The sequence below is a fragment of the Camelus ferus genome, chromosome 10 (assembly GCF_009834535.1).
Source record: "Camelus ferus isolate YT-003-E chromosome 10, BCGSAC_Cfer_1.0, whole genome shotgun sequence".
Classification (NCBI taxonomy): Eukaryota; Metazoa; Chordata; class Mammalia; order Artiodactyla; family Camelidae; genus Camelus; species Camelus ferus.
Genome location: NC_045705.1, coordinates 4,027,486 through 4,047,524, shown reverse-complemented (window position 1 = coordinate 4,047,524; position 20,039 = coordinate 4,027,486). Strand labels below are relative to the sequence as shown.

Genomic DNA, 20,039 nt, shown 5'->3' with positions numbered 1-20,039 from the left:
TAAATGTCTTCAACACTATTTTCCTTTGCATTTGATGTCATATATGGGAATTCATGCAGAACGTCCCCCAGAAATGGCCCCAAACTGTGCTGTAACTAGAAAAGATAACCACACTTGTTTGTGGCTTTGATACTTCTCCGATAAAGGGCTCTTATCTGGCCAATAATTCTTCAGTCACAATGAAAAATGTGCCATAAAAAGCTTCTGAGTGTCTATATTGGCTGCAAAGAAAATAAGACAAGCACTTTATATGAGTGTGTGTGCGCGCGCACACACACACACACACACACACACACACAACTGAACCATTTCCAGGGTTCGGTGAAGGAAGCATTTTTTCACTGGTAACTATAACATTTTCAGAGATGAAACAGAGAATTTAGGAAAGACTTCACCCCATTTTACACAGACATTATCAATCATATTCTGTGGGGACTAAGCAGGGTAGAGGATTAAACAGTATTCTCTAAACGGCAAGAGATTATTTTCCTCTAGACGTCAGATCTGGAAGTCACCATCAGGGGATCCACAGAGCAGTCGAGGAGGTGCCCGAAATCACAGCCAGAGGAAAGACCGCAGTCCGGAGTGTCTGCCCTGCCAGTGGCAACGGCTCCCAGGTGGACACTCCACGCAGTCACGTCATCACGATAGTTACACCCAAGAAAGCAGTTTCCAAAACAAGCACCAGACACCAGGCATACTTTTCATCACAACCTGCAACCTTTAGTCTGAACAATGAAGTTTAATCACCAAAAATATTAAATAGTAGCGTTCCAAATGAAAGCACGACCCAATTTATCTTTGAACATTTCCTTGTTTAAAAAGTAGTCACACTGGCACTTAAAAAAATAAATCAGAAAATAATATGGCTTCGAGTGGACAAATAAATATAAATTTTTTTAAAGAAAGTCTTTGCATTATCTATTGCTTTCCCCTTGATTTGGTTCCATCGATAATCTCTCCCCAAGTTTTCTGATAAGCTCTGCCAGGTCTTCTGAATTCTGAGTTTTTTCTTCAAGGAGTTCATAGCGGAGGCTTGAGATGTCCTGTTTAATTTCCTTCAGTTCCCCTTTGAAAAACAAGAGTGGTAAGATGTCAACTGTCAAGACATAACGCAGGGGAACCAGTGATTGTGGGGTGGATTGAAAGCAGTCTTAATTCCACACACACCTGTATTCCGAATCCTTTCAAGGGAAATCACTTTTTAATGAGGCAGGTTTCTATTTTCTCGGCTAAATATTTTGGTTAATGAAAAGGCTAGAGAGAGAACTTACAATAAATTCCTCCTAAAGTAAGTGAAAGGGAAGCACTGGTGGCAGAGGTTACGAGGTTTGGGGGCCACGGGCCTCACTGTCCTCAACCACTTCCTTGTCTCTCCAAGCCCCCCCCCCCAAATAACACAGCCCGGTCTCCCCATCCACGGGTCCCACATCCGTAGACATGGAGGGCGGACTGCGGTGCTGACTCCATCCTACAGAAGGGACTTGGGATTTTGGTATCCACACAAGTCCGGGAACCAAACCCCACATATACCAAGGATGACTGACGTTACCTATCTAAGCAGTGGCATCCGCTCCCAGCTGCGGGGAAATAGCCTAGCTCCCCAGTAGGGGGCGGGGTTGATGGTTGGTGAGATCCCACCTTCTCCCCTTGAGGCTCACCCCTCCCTCGCCCGTCTCTCCAGCGCTCCCCCAGCTCAGGCCCCAGCTCAGGCCCCAGCTCCCGCTCGGGGCTGGCTTGTCCCTGTGTTCAACTCACCTTCATTCACCTCATCACTCTCCTTATCTATCTGGGCTTGCAATACATATCTTTTAATGAGCCTCTTCATTATTTTCTAGACAAAAAAAAAAAAAAAAAAAAAAAAAGGAGAACTCCGTCTCAGTTTTATGTTCATGGTAAATCTCTCATTTGGAATTGTTTCTGAGTCTTTCTCTTTAGTAAGCAGTTTTAGAAGTCCTAGCTATGAAAGAAGAAGATGATCAGTCTGGTAAGGAATGCAAACTATCTCCAGATTTTAAAAGCAATTTTCACATCACCAGGGCTAATGACTCAAAAGTTAATTCTTGAGGAAAGAGTGAGGGTTAGAGCAAACATCTAATCCTTGATCTTCATTGCTTGTCTTTTACTTGAAAGGTTTTAGAGCAGGACACGGCCTTTCCGCTGGGCGGGTCAAGGGTGAGCATTTCTGAGTGTGGAAATGGAAATGTCAGTAAATGTGCTCTGGTTTATGTTTTTTCCTCCCTTACCAAGAAATGTGATCAGTTTTGATTGCATACTTGCTAATCATTTAGGAATGACTAGTTTCAGTGTGGGACCTCGGCTTCTACCATGAGGATGTTTGCTTTTGCTACGCACTTTTCATGAAAAGTAAGAAGCTTAGCACACGTGCAGGGGTTCCTGAGTGGATGTACAGCTACACGAAATCTTACTGCCTAAGCCCAACGTTAAATGGTAGATAGTAAAATTCCAGTTCAAGAACTTATTCTAAGGATATAATTGGATACATGGACAAGTATGTTCATAGTAGTACTTCTTAGGGTGGGGAATGGCTCAGTGGTAGAGCGCATGCTTAGCATGCAGCAGGTCCTGGGTTCAATCCCCAGCACCTACATTAAAAAAAATTCCTTCTCAGAGTAGTACTACTTATAATAGCAGAAAAAATAAACCCTAAATATCCATCAATAGGGGATGATTTTAATAAATTATCATATATTTGTACAAAGGAATACTATACACCCATTAAAATTAATATGAATATATTTTGTGAAGTGAAAAACTATTACTCACTATATAAGTATTATTAACTCATTTATATAATATTACATATACATTTCTAGAATAGTATTAAGCTATTTGTAAAATAATATACATACATATAATCATCTGGCACAATATCCACCAAAAGTAAGTAGTCTTTATTTCTCAGTGTGGGGCTTGAGGTGATTTTTACTCTCTTCTTTATGTTTTTTGTAAGAAAACATGAACATGTAGACTCTTAGTTCCATGATGCCAGGACTTCATCTATTTTTTTTTTTTTTTTTTGCTTATGTATCCCTATTACTTAGAAAGTGCCTGGCACATGGTAGTTACTCAAATATCTTTTGAATTAGTGCATTATTTTGATATTGAGAAAATATAATAGTTCATTTTCATTTAAAGAATCATATAGGTTGAGTTTCTAAATGTTACAAATCACCAGACTTTAAACATTCATGCTTACCTGATATTGTCTCGGACGATTATTGAAACTATTTAACTGGAAATCTTCTGAGCTCCTTATGCTGGATTGTTTACTGTGCCCAAACTGTAATTTGAAAAGAATCAGAAATAGATCCTTATTTAACTGTTTAAACAATGTGATATTTATTAGTTACATATGTGAGCTGATAAACAGTCTCATATACACAACACGATCTTATCTATAGGTAGAACACCATTTTAGCTTTGTTTACTATTCTGTCTTACAAGACACATCATAGAGCCTTTAGGTGTGTTCAGCCTCTCAGTGGCTATCAGAGGTTGTCTGAGGATTCTCCTAGACTTCGTGGCTGTCAATCATGTCGTCACAAGAATCATGCTTTAACCTTCCCGCAGATACATCCTTGGTAGAGGAAGAGGCAAACAGGTTGGGAAAGTGGTGGCAGTGATCCTGGAAACCCATTGATGAGGGATCAACAGGCCAGCATGATTGACTACACCATCCACACCTGCAGCAGAGTGATGTGCATCCTGAAGAAACACCAGGGTGGGGGGGTGGGTAGAGCTCATGCTTAGCATCCAGGAGGTCCCGGGTTCAATCCCCAGTATCCTCATTAAAAAAAAAAAAAAAAAAAAAAAAAAGAACCAACACCCAGGGTAAGACTTTGTTGTGGAACAGAATTCAGGTACCAAGAAAGCACTAATAAATCCATTTGAAATTTAGGATCTGTAGAGTATTCTATCTGGGCAGCACTTTTCAAGTAATATATTTTCTTGAAGAGGCAAATAACAAAGAATTAAAGCACTTTTCAAGAAAGCTGGTAAAGTACCATATGAACACTCTAGGAGCACGATTAAAAACTCTTTAAGGTATTTTCTAAAGGGAAAAATGGTTTTCCAAAGAAATAAGTAGGAGAAACGGAGCAAAACACAGCATCTCCAAATATGTATTTTGGGGGATGCACAACGTTTTCCAGGAGGAAAGAAACTTCAGGACTACATACCAAGTCAGCCAAGATTTATATCTCCCAGTGACATCTAAGTTGCTACAAGTAAAGCTCAATGAGATTGGGTTAAAATCCTTGACTTAACTTCAATGCGTTGACACTTTAAAAGGCCACACGCTGAATTAGAGTAGCTATGCACACGTACATCCATTAAACAGGTGTGAGCTGAGTGTCCTCTATATGTCACGCCTACCTGTGCTGGGCTCTGGGTTCTTAATCCTCCACATAAATAATTATGATCTAGCTGAGTGATAGTAACAGGAAAAATATGGCAAGGCGGATGTGACTCATAGCAAACAACATACAGTAGTGAAGCTGTTGTTAAGATAGCATCCTTTTCTGTGGGCTTTTCCCTTTTCCTTTTACCTTCTCTAAAAGAGTCAGCAAAATGTATCTTTTACTTTATATTAACTTAAAAAAATTAAGATCAAATTATACAGTTGACCAAATTAGCCAGAGAGGCAGCTTGGGGTCTCCAGAAGAACGCTTGACAGAAACCTGAAAATCCAAATCTGTCTCGGCCACAAGCTGGCTGCATGTGGCTCACTAGGGGAGAGGCCGAAACTCTGATCTCTTCTGCCAATGAAGGGGCTCTTCTAGCTGACCTCTCTAGTCCTTCCAGTCCTACTGATTTATGAATTTGTGAGACCTCCATCATATTTTAATAATTTATCAATTTGATGCAACCTCCATCATATTTTAATAATATGGTTATTAATATTTATTTTAAATCATATAATTATTCCTTTATTTTTATAATGGTAGAGTTATTCCTGGCTTTCAAGCTCTGATTTATGCCTTAAGGACATCATTAAACACAATAACCAGAGTCAAGTCACTTTCATCCGCCAGTTTTTATGATAAATCATGGAGGGTGATGGCAGGTTCAGAACTGGACAGAAAGGATCTAGGTAAAGGGAATCTTTGGGTGTCATGCCCACCCCTTCATGAACTCACAGCCTCATGGTTGTGAATCATGGTTGCAAATTGCATGGTTGCCCAATGTTTATGGCAGCACTAGTTACAGTAGCTAAGGCATGGAAACGGCCCAAATGTCCAATGCCAGACGACTGGATAAAGAAGATGTGGCATATTTATACAATAGAATACTACTCAGCCATAAAAAAAATAATAAAATAATGCCATTTGCAGCAACATGGATGGACCTGGAGTTTGTCATTCTAAGTGAAGTTAAAGCAGAAAGAGAAAGAAAAATGCCATGTGATATCACTTATATGTGGAATCTGAATCAAAAAGGACACAAATGAACTACTTATTATTCATACCATCTAGATGATTGATTTCTTGAATATGTGTAAGCACATTGGACTGTCCTTTATGATTGGATTACTGCATTCTGTTGATTCTTATTTTGTGCTTGGCTTTTAATTCCTTTGATAACTATGTAAGTTTAAAAAGCTAAAGCTCTAAATTGTTCTCAGAAACAATGAACAGTACATATATGTAAATTTTAAAATATGGGCAGCATATTGTATATATGTACTTACATGCAATATATTGCATATGTGCAGTCAAATTGTATCAATTTTACCTAATAAAACTGAAAAATGAAAAAAAAATGGCACGGTTGCAATTTGACATCTCCTTTCATTAGAGGCCACTAACACATCCAAATGGCGTTCATGAAAATAAGAAAGTGAAAAATTACACTTCTTTGGGATTTTTTTAGAGATGAATATGTGGACCTTAATACCTGATGTCTAAATCATCCCAAATTAAAGCCTCTCTACCACACACCATGCCTACGGCAATAATCCTTTAAAAAAAAACTCACAGTAACACCACACAGGACTTTTTTCATTTGCTTTTTTCTAATTTAAGGCCTTTGGGTTTGTTATTCCCCGTTCCTGAAACACTCTTTTCCCAGCTCTCTGCCTGGCTGACTTGCTTTGCCCGATCCTCTGGATTTTTAGCTTAAAACAGAGCTTCTCACTCAGACGGCTTTCTCTGCCCACTCCATGAAAAGACAGATCTTGAGCAAGGGAGGCCTTCCTTGTGTATGCTCCACAACATGCTCCACGATTGACAATTATGTATTCATCCGCCTAGGCACCGCGGAAGGGGGCACTTTCTTAAGTTCAGCTTCGGGTCCCCAGGGCCAGCACTGCCCAACAGATGGCAAGTGCTCAAAAGTTGTTGGCTGGTGAACCGAAGGAAGGAGGAAGTGCACTTGGGTCACTAATGGAATTCGCTTGGTTTCTGGGCAGCTCGCTATACAAGACAGGCTATATAACCTGGAGTCATGAACCAGATGGTTGCAGCTCAACCACATGGTGAAGATATGTCTGAAACAGGGAGAATTGGTTTTAAGACCGGAGGCAGACATCTTGCAAACTAACACATTGGATGGCACAGAAGCTAACAGTGCCAGGAAAGCCAGAAAATGCTATTCTATTCATTTGAGAATGGGCATAATTGTGGGTTTTCCAGAGTGTGGCTCTCGAAGGGCCAATGATCGCAGCTACAGATTTAGCATAACACCCAGCTGCCCTTTGCATGCGCTCTGTGGGTAGAGTCCGGGGATTTCTCAGTTGCAACATTCTTTGACATTCTTGGCTGGGTAATTCTTTATTGTCGGGGGCTTCCGGTGCATTGTATCACGTTTTCCAGCCTCCCTGGCCTCTACTCCCCAGATGCCAATAACCGCTCCCCTCTCCAGTTGGGACCGCCAAAAATGTCTCCAGGTATTACCAGAGCCCTCTGGGCTGCTGGTAGTGGGGAGTCAAAATCACTCCTCCTTGGGAACCACTGGTCTGCTTAAATGGTGTATGATTAAAGACTTCTAAATTCATTTGGATCATTTTTATGTGAATAGTTCTGCTCTAAATCTATATATGAATTTGGATGCAAATGCAAGTATTTGTTCAGTAAAAATTTCCAATCAGTTTCTAACACATAGTAAATCTTCAACAAATACATGCTTAAAAATTGAATAATACAAAGAAACAGCAGGTAAGAAGAAACTTACCCAATGGTGCAAAGAAGCATTACTACCACTTGGTGGCAGAAAATTCTAATTTATATCTGTTTTGATGCACAGCTACTAAAATAGACTGGGAACTTGAGGGAATTCAGTTGACAATATGCACAGTGTCTAAACCTTAGTGATCTGGGCATTTATCGAGGGTTCTTACTGAATGTGTGATGCGATGGGAGTGGGGGAGGGTGCTTGCTGAGGGGAAGCAGGAGGGACTGGGTCTAAGCTTTGTTCCTGCCTCATGTGGAGATACACACTCCGATTCTGAATGAAGCACCTCTGATTCTTTTTTTTTTTTTTTAATACCTTCTACCACATTTCCTGCACTCTTTTTGTTTTCTTTTCTCACTTCCTGCTAATTAGCTTGATTTTAGCATTTCTCATCTTGTAGCTTCACTGCAGTGTTAGAGGGATGCACACCTAACAACTTGTTTGTTCTTAATAAGAGGGACAAGCAATTCTCAGTCTTGGGAATTTATTATGCTGCTGGACGGAGCAACAGTTCTGGGCGTCTCCCACTCCCCATAAGCAGGGACTGGTCTGAGGCTGGGGTCAAAGCAGGGCACTGAACAGGCAGAGGCAATACGATGAGTCAGCAGGGGATGCACAGTGTGAAACGAAGCCACGTGGTACAGGACTCAGAGAAGCTCCTGTTTTGGAATCAAGCAGATGTGGATTTGAATTCTGGGTCTGCCATGTGGCTGAAATGGGACTTTGGGCAGGTCATTTCCCCTCTATTATCCTCAGGGTTCTCCTGTATAAAATAGGGAAAATAATATGACCTACCTCCTAGAGCTAATGCGGGGATTACAGAGCTGAGGTGTGTAGGATGCGGAGCTTGAGAGATAGTAGGTGTTCTCCGAGTGTCAACGGCTATTAGCATAAAATAGAAGGATAAATATCTACGCTGTGGCTTTAGGACAACTTCATGGTTAGGTTTAATCTGCTCTATTTTTTTTTTCTGGAGATACTTTGCTGAATATTACTTTTAACCGGTCCATGAGTAAGTCATTCTGGGAATGACCTTTTCCCTAAAGAGCACGGCCATGGAGGGGAAGCTGAGGGGACGTTCCAAGATGCAGCTGATCGAAATCCTTGAAGCAGCCTCTCTCTTGAAAGACATGAGCGGTACCTCCCCACGGCTGCCACAACAGTCACTCAAAAGGATTCAGCTGACATTGGAATCCACATTCTCTTGATCCACCACCGGGATCAGACACCACAGGCTTAGTATAGCCCTTAGTTTGTTTCCATCTGGGATTGAAATACACTCTATCAGAAAGTGTAAAGTAATCCAAGCCTTGGTTAAAAGATATAAAATGTGTTTGTTGGATGATTGAAACAAATTTCAATTTTCTATGTGATTGAAGAAACCCCAAAGAAAATAAAGTCGTTTGACTAGAAAGATATTATAGTTTCTATTAGAAAGGGGGAAAAAAGGCATTTTGATTGCCCTTGAATTTTTCTCATATGTGTTCAGTGATTTACTGTCATCGTGTAGTCATCATACTTCCAACCCAAGTAGTTTCTTGCTGGAAACCTATAAAATCCAGCTCACCCTGACCTATTTGTGAAACATCTTTATTGGGTTATTTATAAGCAAATCACAAAATGAGCCACTTCTCAATAATGAGTACTTCACGTTTGTGTAAGAGTGTTTGTCATCTGCAAAGCATCGACTGAATCCTCATGACAATCTAGTGTGATGGGTTGTACCGTTTGATCATGCTCATTTTGTAGATGAGGAAGTGAAGGTTCAGAGAAGTTAAATGAATTGCGGATGGAGCAGAGATGGGATGAGATCCCCCTCTTCTGACTACTGAGTTCAGTGCCCTTACTAGATCGATACTGCATCGAGACTTAAGAGTATTCCTGTTTTGTTGGAGGAGGTAACATACTTAGCTTAAAAACAAAACCTAATAGCACCCTTCCTTGGCATTTGTGTCCCATGGGGTGACCCTGCAGCCCAGTTCTGGCTAATTAGATACAATAACAAGAATTGTTGGAAGGCGGGCGGTGGCAGACTCCGCTGGCTAGCGTGGCCCACTTTCCCTTGGCCCTACTCCCTCTTCAGGCCGGAAAAGTGGGTGTGACATCTGGAGGTGAAGCTGTCGTCTTGCCCCTGACGATGACAAAAACTCTAGGAGAATCAGAGATTCACCCCTGACAACGGTCCTGCACCGCCAGCTCTGGAGAGTTAAATGAGAGGGGGAGAAACAACTGCCTGGTTTACAACATCATGATTTTGGGTTTGTTTGTTTGTTTGTTTAATGTGTAACTGAATGCAAGTCCTATCTGTACATTGCATTTCTCCTTATTAATTCACATATAATTTCCCTCAGCAACAAGCATTTATTGCACCCCTACTATGTGCCTGCTGCAAGAATGAAGCAAAAGTCCTCCTCATCGGGGATGCTGCCCCTCCAAACTGGGGAGCTCACGCAGCTGCACTCACTACAGTAGCCGCTGGATTCTCAGGGGGTCTTTTTTGACAGCTTCTTGATTACTGACAAGTAGGGAGGCTCTGCTAGGTGTGCATGGTCATCACTGGGCTGCCGAGAATTAAGTTAATTGTATCTCCATCAAGTCCCCAACAGACCCCTCTATTATTTCAATTTTTCCTTCTTTACATCACAACTCCTATATCCCGTCACCCATAAGTACCCCCCGATATGTGTTTAGTATCTGTCTTAAACATCCACATCATTCTTTTTGCTGATTAATTGGACATAGACTTAATTCCCCCCTCTCAATAACAGATTCTTTGAGTATTGTTAAAATACTTCTTTAATGTGTATACTGTTTCTTGAAATTGCTTCTGAACTTTTGTCCTTTTCTCTGAAAAGATAAGCCTGATTCCATGCGTGCCTTCGTTTTTTTTTTTTCGATCTTACCTGTTTTTTGTCAAGTGATAATTTTGAAAGGTCTTCGTGGCTTCCCAAAATTCCAAATTTCTTTTCTTCATTTCTCTTTTAAAGACAGAGAGTTAAATGAGTACAATCACCAACTGGACAATTGGAATAATAAAATGAATTTCACTCTTTCTTTACTCCATATTTTCAAAGCCATCTGGTCTAATTCTCCAGCAAGTTTCAATGAGAGAAACAGTCTTATTGGGGTCTTCCCTCTGGTGAGTACTTAGATATTTCCTTTGGACACTGAGTTGTCTCAGGATGTAGTTCTAATCACACCTGTAAATTACACTCTTAATAACATTAAGTGAGGGAAATTTTTGCCACTCAACCCACTGATTTCTGTAAGTTATACATTTGGGAGAGCATCAAAGATAGCATTTCCCCCCAAAATTCCTATACAAAATAACCATAATATATTTAAAGAGGTCTTTAGAATTCTCAAAGCACTTTTTACATATTTATCTGATCTGATCTTCAGGGTGTAGATGTAATTTTTATTCCCACTTTAGATTTGAGAAAATTGGAGCTCAGGGAGCTTAACTTGAGAATTTCAAGTAGTAATTAGCAAATACAGCAGAAATTAGGACGTTTCCTTTTTATTCAATGATAGAATCTTATAATTGCAAAGAAACTTTACAATCATTTGGCTCTGCTGCCCACCCAGTGTAGGAAAATCTATAAATTCCTAATGTAGGTCATTCCAGCATTTATTGATTACTTGCAATATTGGGGAGCTCACTACTTCATAAGACAACCTACCACTCTGTTGGGCAGATCTTGTTACACATTTGTTTTTACATAGAACTCAGATGGAACTATTTGCAACTTCTGCCCATTGCCTCTCTTCCTATTTTTGAAGGAAAAAAAGCCAATGTGTTTCCTTGTCAAAATTGGGAACTGTAAAGATACTCATTTTTTGCTCTTCAGTCGTCAATTTGCCTTTCTACAGATGAAGCAGCCAGCTCCTTCACTTCCCTTCACAGGACACCATATCCACACCTGTCCCCTTCCTGGCCCTCCTCCTCTGGAGGCATCTGGTCTCTCAGTGCCCCTCCTGGATGTAGAGTTCTCTACCCCGAAGACTCCCTTGCAGAGAGTAACCTCCCCACCCACATGCATTACCCACAGCATTCCACACGCTCTCAGTGAAATCCTCTGCACGGTTCTGAGCACACTGCGATCATTCTGCTCCCTCATCTGAGCACTTTTATGACTTCTTAAGATTACACTGCCTCATGGGATAAATGTTTCCAATGAGTACCTTAGATTTTTCTTTCTTGAACTACTTAATACCGAGCCTGGTGTCCCACATTACACGTGAGCGATTGATTTCAGAACTTTTCAGTGTACAAGTTACCTAAAAGTCTGAGAGTTTCCCCCAAGTCATAATCAGCTAGCTGTGTATACTGAAGGTGCAAAAAATTGAAGCTGTACAAATGGAGGTATATAAATATACCTGGCTGTATAAACTGAAGGTGAAGTGAGGGGCGTGTAGCCACAAGAGCAAAAATGGGGCCCAGAATAGCACTCCCTTTCAGTACCCACTCCGGATAATGATATATATTATTTCAGTTCTATTGCATGAATCTTTCTTATAGCTTTAAGTAGGAAATGTCCAGTGTGCACCTATTAAACGGACACAAGCCGAAGGCCTGCCCCTTTAGGTAAGTGACTAGGTACCTACTCCTATAGGCAAGTGACTCCGTTTGGGGATGGGTGGGCATGACGGATAACGCACTTCTTCTTTACAAAGGGGTGGGGTATGGTGGTTATAATGGTCTCCGCGTTAAAAAATACAATTTTAAATTATCAAGCCAAATCACCTTGTTCATTTCGGCATCCTCCTGGAAACCTTTTTTATGGCCCTGGAACAGCTCGGAAATCCACTTTTTAAGCCTCAGTAAGAGATAAAACAGGGACTTTGGACTTGGCACCAGGTTGAAGGGAACAGGAAGAGTTCTTCCCTCCTCAAAGTAGGAAAACCAAAGTTTGGCCCTTGCAAATTTCCATTCCACATCAGCATCGTCCTATACAGATAAACATGACAGTTTAGCAAGGAAACACGTGCACAGAATCACTGCGATGCTTCTAACACTGTGTGGCTGGATGGCAGTAATGATACCTACACACACTCTCAGACCCCAAAGCCTTCTCCAAGATTTTTTCAAAAATGTTAATGTACTACTCACACACTCTTTCCTACATCTGCCTAAATTTTTATCAAACTTAACAGAACTAAACATCTCAAAACTTGCATGTGTTTATAAACACACTGAAAGATATCAATGTATTTTCCTACATTCTGAAAGACACTCTGAACGATTATTCACTCTCTTATTCTGCAACAGATCACTACTTTGATTAATTTGGGACACCAAGATTTCTGGAATAAAAAATTTACACTATCACTCTTAATTTGAGAAAGGGTCAATTTTGGACATCACTCAAAAAAAGATTTGGAGAATAGTGGTAATCGTAAGCAATAATTTTTGAATAAAATGTAAATTTATGCTGATATAGCATTTCTAAAGTACTTTAAATCATAACAATAAATCACACACTTCTCCTCCATATACCTTATATCCCACCATACCCAGAGATGATGTATTTGAAAGCAAAGTGTTAAAATTTTCTAAAGCACTGAAGATAAAGTATATAAAAATTATAGATATTCTGTGCTCTAAAGTCTGCAAAGAAGTCAGTAATACCTGAAACTAACATTGTAAATTGCTTACATTTCAGTAAAAAATAAGAATTAAAAAAATTTCCAAAAAAAACCCTCATAGCACTATACAAAAAAAAGAAGTTATTTTTACAGTGTTAATTAAAAAAAAAAAAAGCATCTTTTAAAAACCCTAAAAAAAAAGAAGTGTATAAAAAGGGAAAGAACAGAGGGAAAGCAGTCTATATTGTCACCACCACTGCCGAGTTGATTCTTGGAACAGTTAAAACATGTAGGCATGTGGTATACAAACGTGTAGAGATTATACCTCAATTTCCTGGAATGAACTGTTGATCATTGCAATCAACATATTTAGCAGAACAATGACCATCGTAACATTGTACACTCCGTAAAGAACATAACCGATGTTTTCAATGAATTTGTGATTATAGTTGATGACTACTGATTTCACTTCAGAAAGTCCAAATATAGCCCAAAACAGTGTCTTAAAACTCTCCTCCACTCTGGGGAAAAAGAAGGCGAGAAGGGAAATGATAAAGTGTACAAATAAACGACAACGGTACTATAATAAAAGTGAGTTGATTTAGTGCCTTTGAAAATTAGTAGGTATTCATAAGCAAATTCTTTAATTCCCTGAATCTCGGTTTTCTTTTCTGTAAAATGGGTACAATAACTTTCTTTCTAGGATTGTTGCAGGATGAGGTAATAGTGTTTAGAGGAAGCACATAGCTCACTATCTGGCACATAATAAGCACTCAATAAATGCTGGCATAACTTCATAACCACAGATATTAACATTTAAATAATCCATAGCTTTGGCAATGGAAGTGTTAACTTTCTTAATAAAAATGATGCAATTTATTATTTGGGGGTTTCCTGCTCAACTATTTATTGGCTATTAGTGGTTTCCTTCCACTAATAGCCAATAAATAGATAATAATAGTACATGTCTTAAGATATCTTGAGGAAAATAGGACAATATAAACATAGCCAGTGTCACCAAAATCACTGACATGTCTTAGGAATTTTAATGTTTTAGGCGTAATCGTTGACCACAGCTAAGCCCCTCTGCTTAGCCTGGGTGGTTTCATTTCTCTGATAAACGGAACTTTACAGGACTATGCACAACAATAACGTATGCTTCGGCCAATATCTCTCATTGTAACACTGAATACCTAAAATCTGAGTGATCTTTTCCAAACACACTTTATAAAAAAATAGTGTGTCAGTGGTGAACATAAGTCAAAACTCTTGTCACTTTTGATAACTCGGATCTTCTCAATGATTAAGATCTGACAAACTGAATCAGGAGGCAGCCGTTCTCATAGCCAGCACCCCAGGGATCTCTAGTAAGCACGGCACAGCAGTGAGGGCACGGATGCTGGGGTCAGTGGACGGGGGACCATGTCCTGGGTTTTCTACGTACTAGCAGCCGTGCGACATTCAGCATGTCATTTAACTTTTTTGAACTTCGGTTTCCTCTTTTTTGTGTGTGTAACAGCAGTAATAAAAGGATGTGTGTGAGGTAGTTCCTGGCTCTAAAAATGTTAGGTATTATTACTTAATATTAAGAAGGTACCTATATTTTTTAGTTCTTCCAACTCATTTTAAAATCCACTCATTTTGATTAACTATTATATATAAGAATAAATGAAAAACAAGTTTATTCTGTATAGCACAGGGCACTATATTCAATATCTTGTAATAACCTTCAATGAAAAAGAAGATGAAAACAAATATATGTATATATATGTATGACTGGGGCACTATGTTGCACACCAGAAACTGATATATTGTAACTGACTATACTTCAATAAAGAATAAATTTAAAAAATCCATTTGTTTTGCCAAAGAGTAACTGGAGATGAAGTCTTTATCAAAACATTATTTATCCCATCGATACATATGAACACTCTTAAGCTAACATTTATTTAGTCTGCAGTTGCCATGATCAAAATATCTGAAAGCACATACGTTGTGAAGGCTTCATTTTGTTTTGCACCAATATAGTAGGAGTAGAGGTTGAACATTCCAATCATAAAGGCCACAAACACCATGATGAATATGACCATGAACTTGAAGATGTCTTTTACTGTTCTTCCAAGTGATATCTGCAGAGGTCCAAAGCTTTCATTTGCTGGTAAAATGTAAGCTATTCTGGAGAAACTTAAGACTACAGCAATTGCATAAAGACCTTCAGATATGATCTGAGGATCAGAGGGGTCCCACTTTATCCTGGCTAGGAAAAAGGAAAGACAAGAGTTACGGTGAGTTTATTTAAGTGTTTTAATTGGGTAACTTCTATTCTGGGGAAGAAATATAATTGCATTAGCAATCCTGGTCCTGATGGAAGTCTCTTAATTTAAAGGGCTTCTTTAAGTGTCAGGTGTACTTGAGCTTCAGAATTTCTTGAGAAAATGACCACCCTGGTTTGCTGGCAATTTTCCACAAGGGTATAGCATAATGGTTAAGAGTTCAAATTAGGGACTCAGTATATGTTAAAATTCGGTTATCTATCCATCTAGCTCTCCTTCTAAAATCAACTGGAAAAACTAGTACAAGTTATTTAACTTAGTTTTATTTTCTCATATTTATAAATAAGATAATACTGCTCCTACCTCTGTCACCTGTTGTAAGAATTCAGTTAAGTCAACATACATTCAGCGTTTAGAAAGTGCTTGGCACTAAATAAATGGTAGCATTTACTATTTAATCTTAAACTATAATAAAAAAAAAAAGGCCCTAAATAAATGATATCATTATTTAGTCTTAAACTGTAATTACACTGTAATGTAATTTTGGGCTTGTGGACTACTTGTAGTTATTTAAACTTATTAAAGTAATTTATATCGGTCACTCAAGTCTATTTTTATCATAAAAATATAGTAATAATTCATTTATGAACTTTTCTAGCATTATTACATCAGGTCATCAAAAACCTAATTAAGAAACCATTATGAAGAAAAATACAAAGCAGTGCGTAAGAAAGAGGAAAAAATGTAATTATAAATTTGTATTTGCTTATTTTCTGAGAAGTGGAATTAGGAAAGGGTACAATAAACTAATAAAAGCAATTTCCTTTTTATAGTGCTTTGAAAATAATTATAATATATAAAGAGATAACTTTGACTTAAAAATTCTGTATGTTAAAAATATTTGTTATAAAATAATGGCTCTATTCCCTATGTGGTACAACACATTCTTGTACAAAAGCCCTCCATTATGCACTAAAACTTGCTAATTAAATATTAAAATAACACAAAAAATTGATAATAAAAAAGAAATCCCTATGTGACATAGTCAATAAGCCCACAGAGATGTCAACTGAATGATAACTAATGTCTTACTAGAGGATTCTAAGTAAGTATTCAATGGGAATCTATTTTCCTCACCCCAGATTTCTGCAAGGAGAGATTTCCTCCAAGCAAATAACTGATCCTATTTCTATCCACTAGTCACTTTCTTTCTGGGGAGGTGGCATGACTTTTCACTAAATGACTTTATTGCTAAATAGGAACAGATAATCATGCATATTTGCTTCAGCTCCGCTCTTCTCTTGAGAATTCTCCCCTGGTCCTCCATGGAGGAATCTCACGTGATCATATACTTGCTGCCACACCCCCATCTGGGGAGGACTGCCCTGTCCATGGCTGTCTGGAATTTGGAGGGTACGTCTGCCTAAGCCTAGGGTGCGATATTACCGAGCCCGAGGCTAACAGACTCAGAATTATGTCACCCACTCTGAACTTTGCCAGTATTAGAGGTGGTGATCTGGCCTCCGTGTTAGCTTCTGGTTTTATTTCTCATCTATTTGAGAGCTTGGGTGAGAAAAAGGAGTGTCATTTGTTGGTAGCCCTCCAGAGCCTCCAATAAGTCCCTTGGCGTTCATATAGTTTACATGCCTTAAATGGAAATGGTACTTAAATGCGTACTATCTTTAATAGACAAGAGGAAAAAAAATAAACCCAAGACATAAACAGGCATTCTTAATGGAGTTTGGTAGTTAGCCAACTGATCCCAGAGATAAAGCGAGATGATTTTTATGATTAAGAGAGGTTTCCAGACAGAAGAAAAATCAAGGGAAAAGGTAGAAAGGGTGCTTCCTCAGATAAACTCTGAAGAAACTGGAAACTAACCAATTACTCTGAGAACTGAGTAGTAACCAAACATGTACTTTTATCAGAAAATCTTGCATTTCATGAACTCATGTTGACTGTGTGCTGTAAACTCACCCAAATTGTAGTATTTCACGTTGTCTCCCAATGTGACCTTTGTCAAGTCCTTCAAAGTATCATTTGCATCAATGATGCTCTGTGCTCTGGAAGCATGCCAGAATGCCATGAATCTCGCAATGAATGATGCTGCAAAGATTGCCAACATACCAAAATCAAGCATATTCCACAACTCAAACAAGTACTCCTTGGGGCCTTGAGTCCAGATTTCTTTACATTCGGCCCATATCATGCCTGCATTGGAGAGAGGTTAAAATACCAATTCAGTTTTATACATAGTACTTAATATTTGCAAATCTCAAACTCCCCGTTAATACTTGCCTATCCCTTTTCCCCCTGGTAGCCGTAAGTTTGTTTACTATGTCTGTGAATCTGTTTCTATTTTGTAGATAAGTTCATTAGTGTCTTCTTTTTTCTTTTTTTTTTTTTGAAAATGAATATACGTATGTGTGTGTATGACTGAAACATTGTGCTGTACACGAGAAATTGACACACTGTAACTGACCATACTTCAATTTTTAAAAATCAATTCAATTTCATTCCAGCCTTAGCTCTTCAATAAAAGAAAACAAATTTGAAAGTTTTAAGCCTGACATTCAAAACTCTTCAAAATGTGGCTTCATCCCACCCATCCAGCCATAGCTCCCATGTCCCCACAAGTTCCACAGTCCGACAATATCAAGCAATTTGACAAAGTTCACCAGGAGCCTTCAAACAACAAACATGTTTTGATCCATTAATTCTGTACATTAAAAATATATTTAAAGGATGTTCATCATAGAATTATTTATAATAATCACCTACAAACATACCCATACTCATACACTCAAATAGAAGTATTCATGGCACTTCCACAGATTATGCAGCCATTTAATATGATATTTTAATTACCATGGGATAATGGACACAAGAATGTATCTCACAGGGCTCCAGGAATTTAATTGGCCATGGGTCTCAGCTACCATGTTCTGAAGACTTTTGCCACTTTTGCCCCAAGGGCAGGCTTCCTGTTTTGAGTCAATCCAGCATTGCATTTGCCTCCTTGGCAGTTCACACTGGACATTAAGTTAAAAGTGCTCCTTAGGACCTGTTCATGTGAGGTGTCAACCAGCATGTCTCCCCCTGACCCCCGCCTCTCCATGTTCTTGCCAAACTTCCTCTCATTGGTCTGAGCTCACCACTCAGCCTTGTTGAGATCTCTTGGAATGTCAATTCCATCATGCAGCCTTCCAACTTTCTGTCTACTGAAAATTACATAAATTTGCTTTTTGTGATGAGTAATGTCAGTCTTTTCCCTCAAGCCAACCGGCATCTGACCTAAGTAGGCCACTTCTTATTAATATTTCCAGAAGGTACAACAACCTTCTTTCAAGAATAACTTCAAAAAGAAAAATAAATATCAGTGTCAGAAATTGAACCAGGAGGCTAACATATGCCATAACATATGTCCCTTCTGAGTTGTTCATTGCTTTCCCTTTAAATGAACACTGTGAAATGACCTCTGAATATCAAATGCAAAGGCTATTGGGGCCAATAATTCCAAGGAAAATGCTTTTATTCATAAAATTAAAAGCTTATATTATAGGTTTAGCTTTCTAAGTGAAAAAAGAAAAACTTCTGGTCTTTATAATAACATATTAGTATGGTGAGAGTGTATTATATTTGATAAAGAATAAAATTAACATTCATTATATCTAATCCCATTACATAAAAGTTAATGCTTTCGAAGTTTAAACCTGAACTGAAGTCATATCTTGCTTAATATGTTTTCAGTAGGAACACCACTTCCATATAAGACCTATGAACTCTTCATGAAGAATTTAATAATAATCATAGTTGTCTGTAATTTATTAAACATTTCCTATGTGCCAAGCACTGTATTATGCACTTTGCACATATAACACATTAAAAAAACCCCCTATAACTATAGGCTCTTAGCTTGAGATAAAGGCAATGTCCAAATGATCATTCTTATTTTAAATCAAATATTCAATGTAAAATATAATTTATTTCTTATAGGTTTATGGTATAAGGTAAATGTCAATTAAATTTGAAAAGAACTAGGGGAAAATCAAATTCCTCTTCCCTTCTTTACCTAAGGTTTACTTCGGTGAGGCAATTGACACGTTAAGACACCATCTATATTTCTCCTCAGAACACATCCAGGAAATGAAGTGATTCAGAAGTTTTGAATAACTCTCAGTGCTGCTGAATTACCTCATACTCATTTAAAACGACCATATGGAATCCAGCAATCCCAACCTTGGACATACATCCAGAGGGAATTCAACTTTGAAAAGATACATGCACCCCAATGTTCACAGCAGCACTATATACAATAGCCGAGACATGGAAACAACCTAAGTGTCCATCGACAGATGGCTGGATAAAGAAGCTGTGGTATATTTATACAATGGAATACTAGTCAACCTTAAAAAAGAATTTAAAAAATCCATTTGCAGCAACATGGATGGATCCTGGAGATCATTATTCTAAGTGAAGTAAGTCAGAAAGGGAAAGAAAAATACCATAAGATATCATTCATCTTAAAAAAAAAAAAAAAAGAAAGAAAGAAAGAAAAAAGAAGACACTAATGAACTTATCTACAAAACAGAAACAGACTCACAGACATAGTAAACAAACTTATGGCTACCAGGGGGAAAGAGGGTGGGAAGGGTTTATAAACTGGGAGTTCGAGACTTGTGAATACCAACTACTATATATAAAATAGATAAAAAATAAATTTTCCTGTATAGCATAGGGAACTATATTCAATATCTTGCAGTAACCTCTAATGAAAAAGAATATGAAAACAGTTATATGTATGTATATGTATGACTGAAACATTCTGCTGTATACCACAAACTGACATATTGTAACTGACTATACCTCAAAAAAACCCTAAAAAAAAATTAAATGATCATATGGTAATTTGTATAGTGCTTCATAATATTTTGAATGATCATCCTATCAGCCCCAGTATGAGGAAGTCAAGAGGACATCCCC

General features: G+C 38.4%; 1 protein-coding gene across 2 annotated transcripts in view; it reads right to left on the bottom strand.

The window, feature by feature from the left end:
• Positions 1-722: 722 nt before the first annotated feature.
• The window catches only part of TRPC6 (transient receptor potential cation channel subfamily C member 6), a 97,409-nt gene continuing 78,092 nt past the window's right edge, over positions 723-20,039 (bottom strand). The window contains exons 6-13 of one of the 2 annotated variants that reach the window (XM_032488262.1): positions 17,034-17,267; positions 14,776-15,040; positions 13,109-13,304; positions 11,942-12,145; positions 10,098-10,172; positions 3,221-3,304; positions 1,759-1,834; positions 723-1,069 (exon numbers count right to left, since the gene is read on the bottom strand). In XM_032488262.1, the coding sequence (XP_032344153.1) occupies positions 918-1,069; positions 1,759-1,834; positions 3,221-3,304; positions 10,098-10,172; positions 11,942-12,145; positions 13,109-13,304; positions 14,776-15,040; positions 17,034-17,267 (1,286 nt within the window). In that variant the 3' untranslated portion in view covers positions 723-917. Of the gene's footprint in view, positions 1,070-1,758; positions 1,835-3,220; positions 3,309-10,097; positions 10,173-11,941; positions 12,146-13,108; positions 13,305-14,775; positions 15,041-17,033; positions 17,268-20,039 lie in introns of those variants that run through there. The other variant, XR_004323057.1, reaches the window with a different exon arrangement.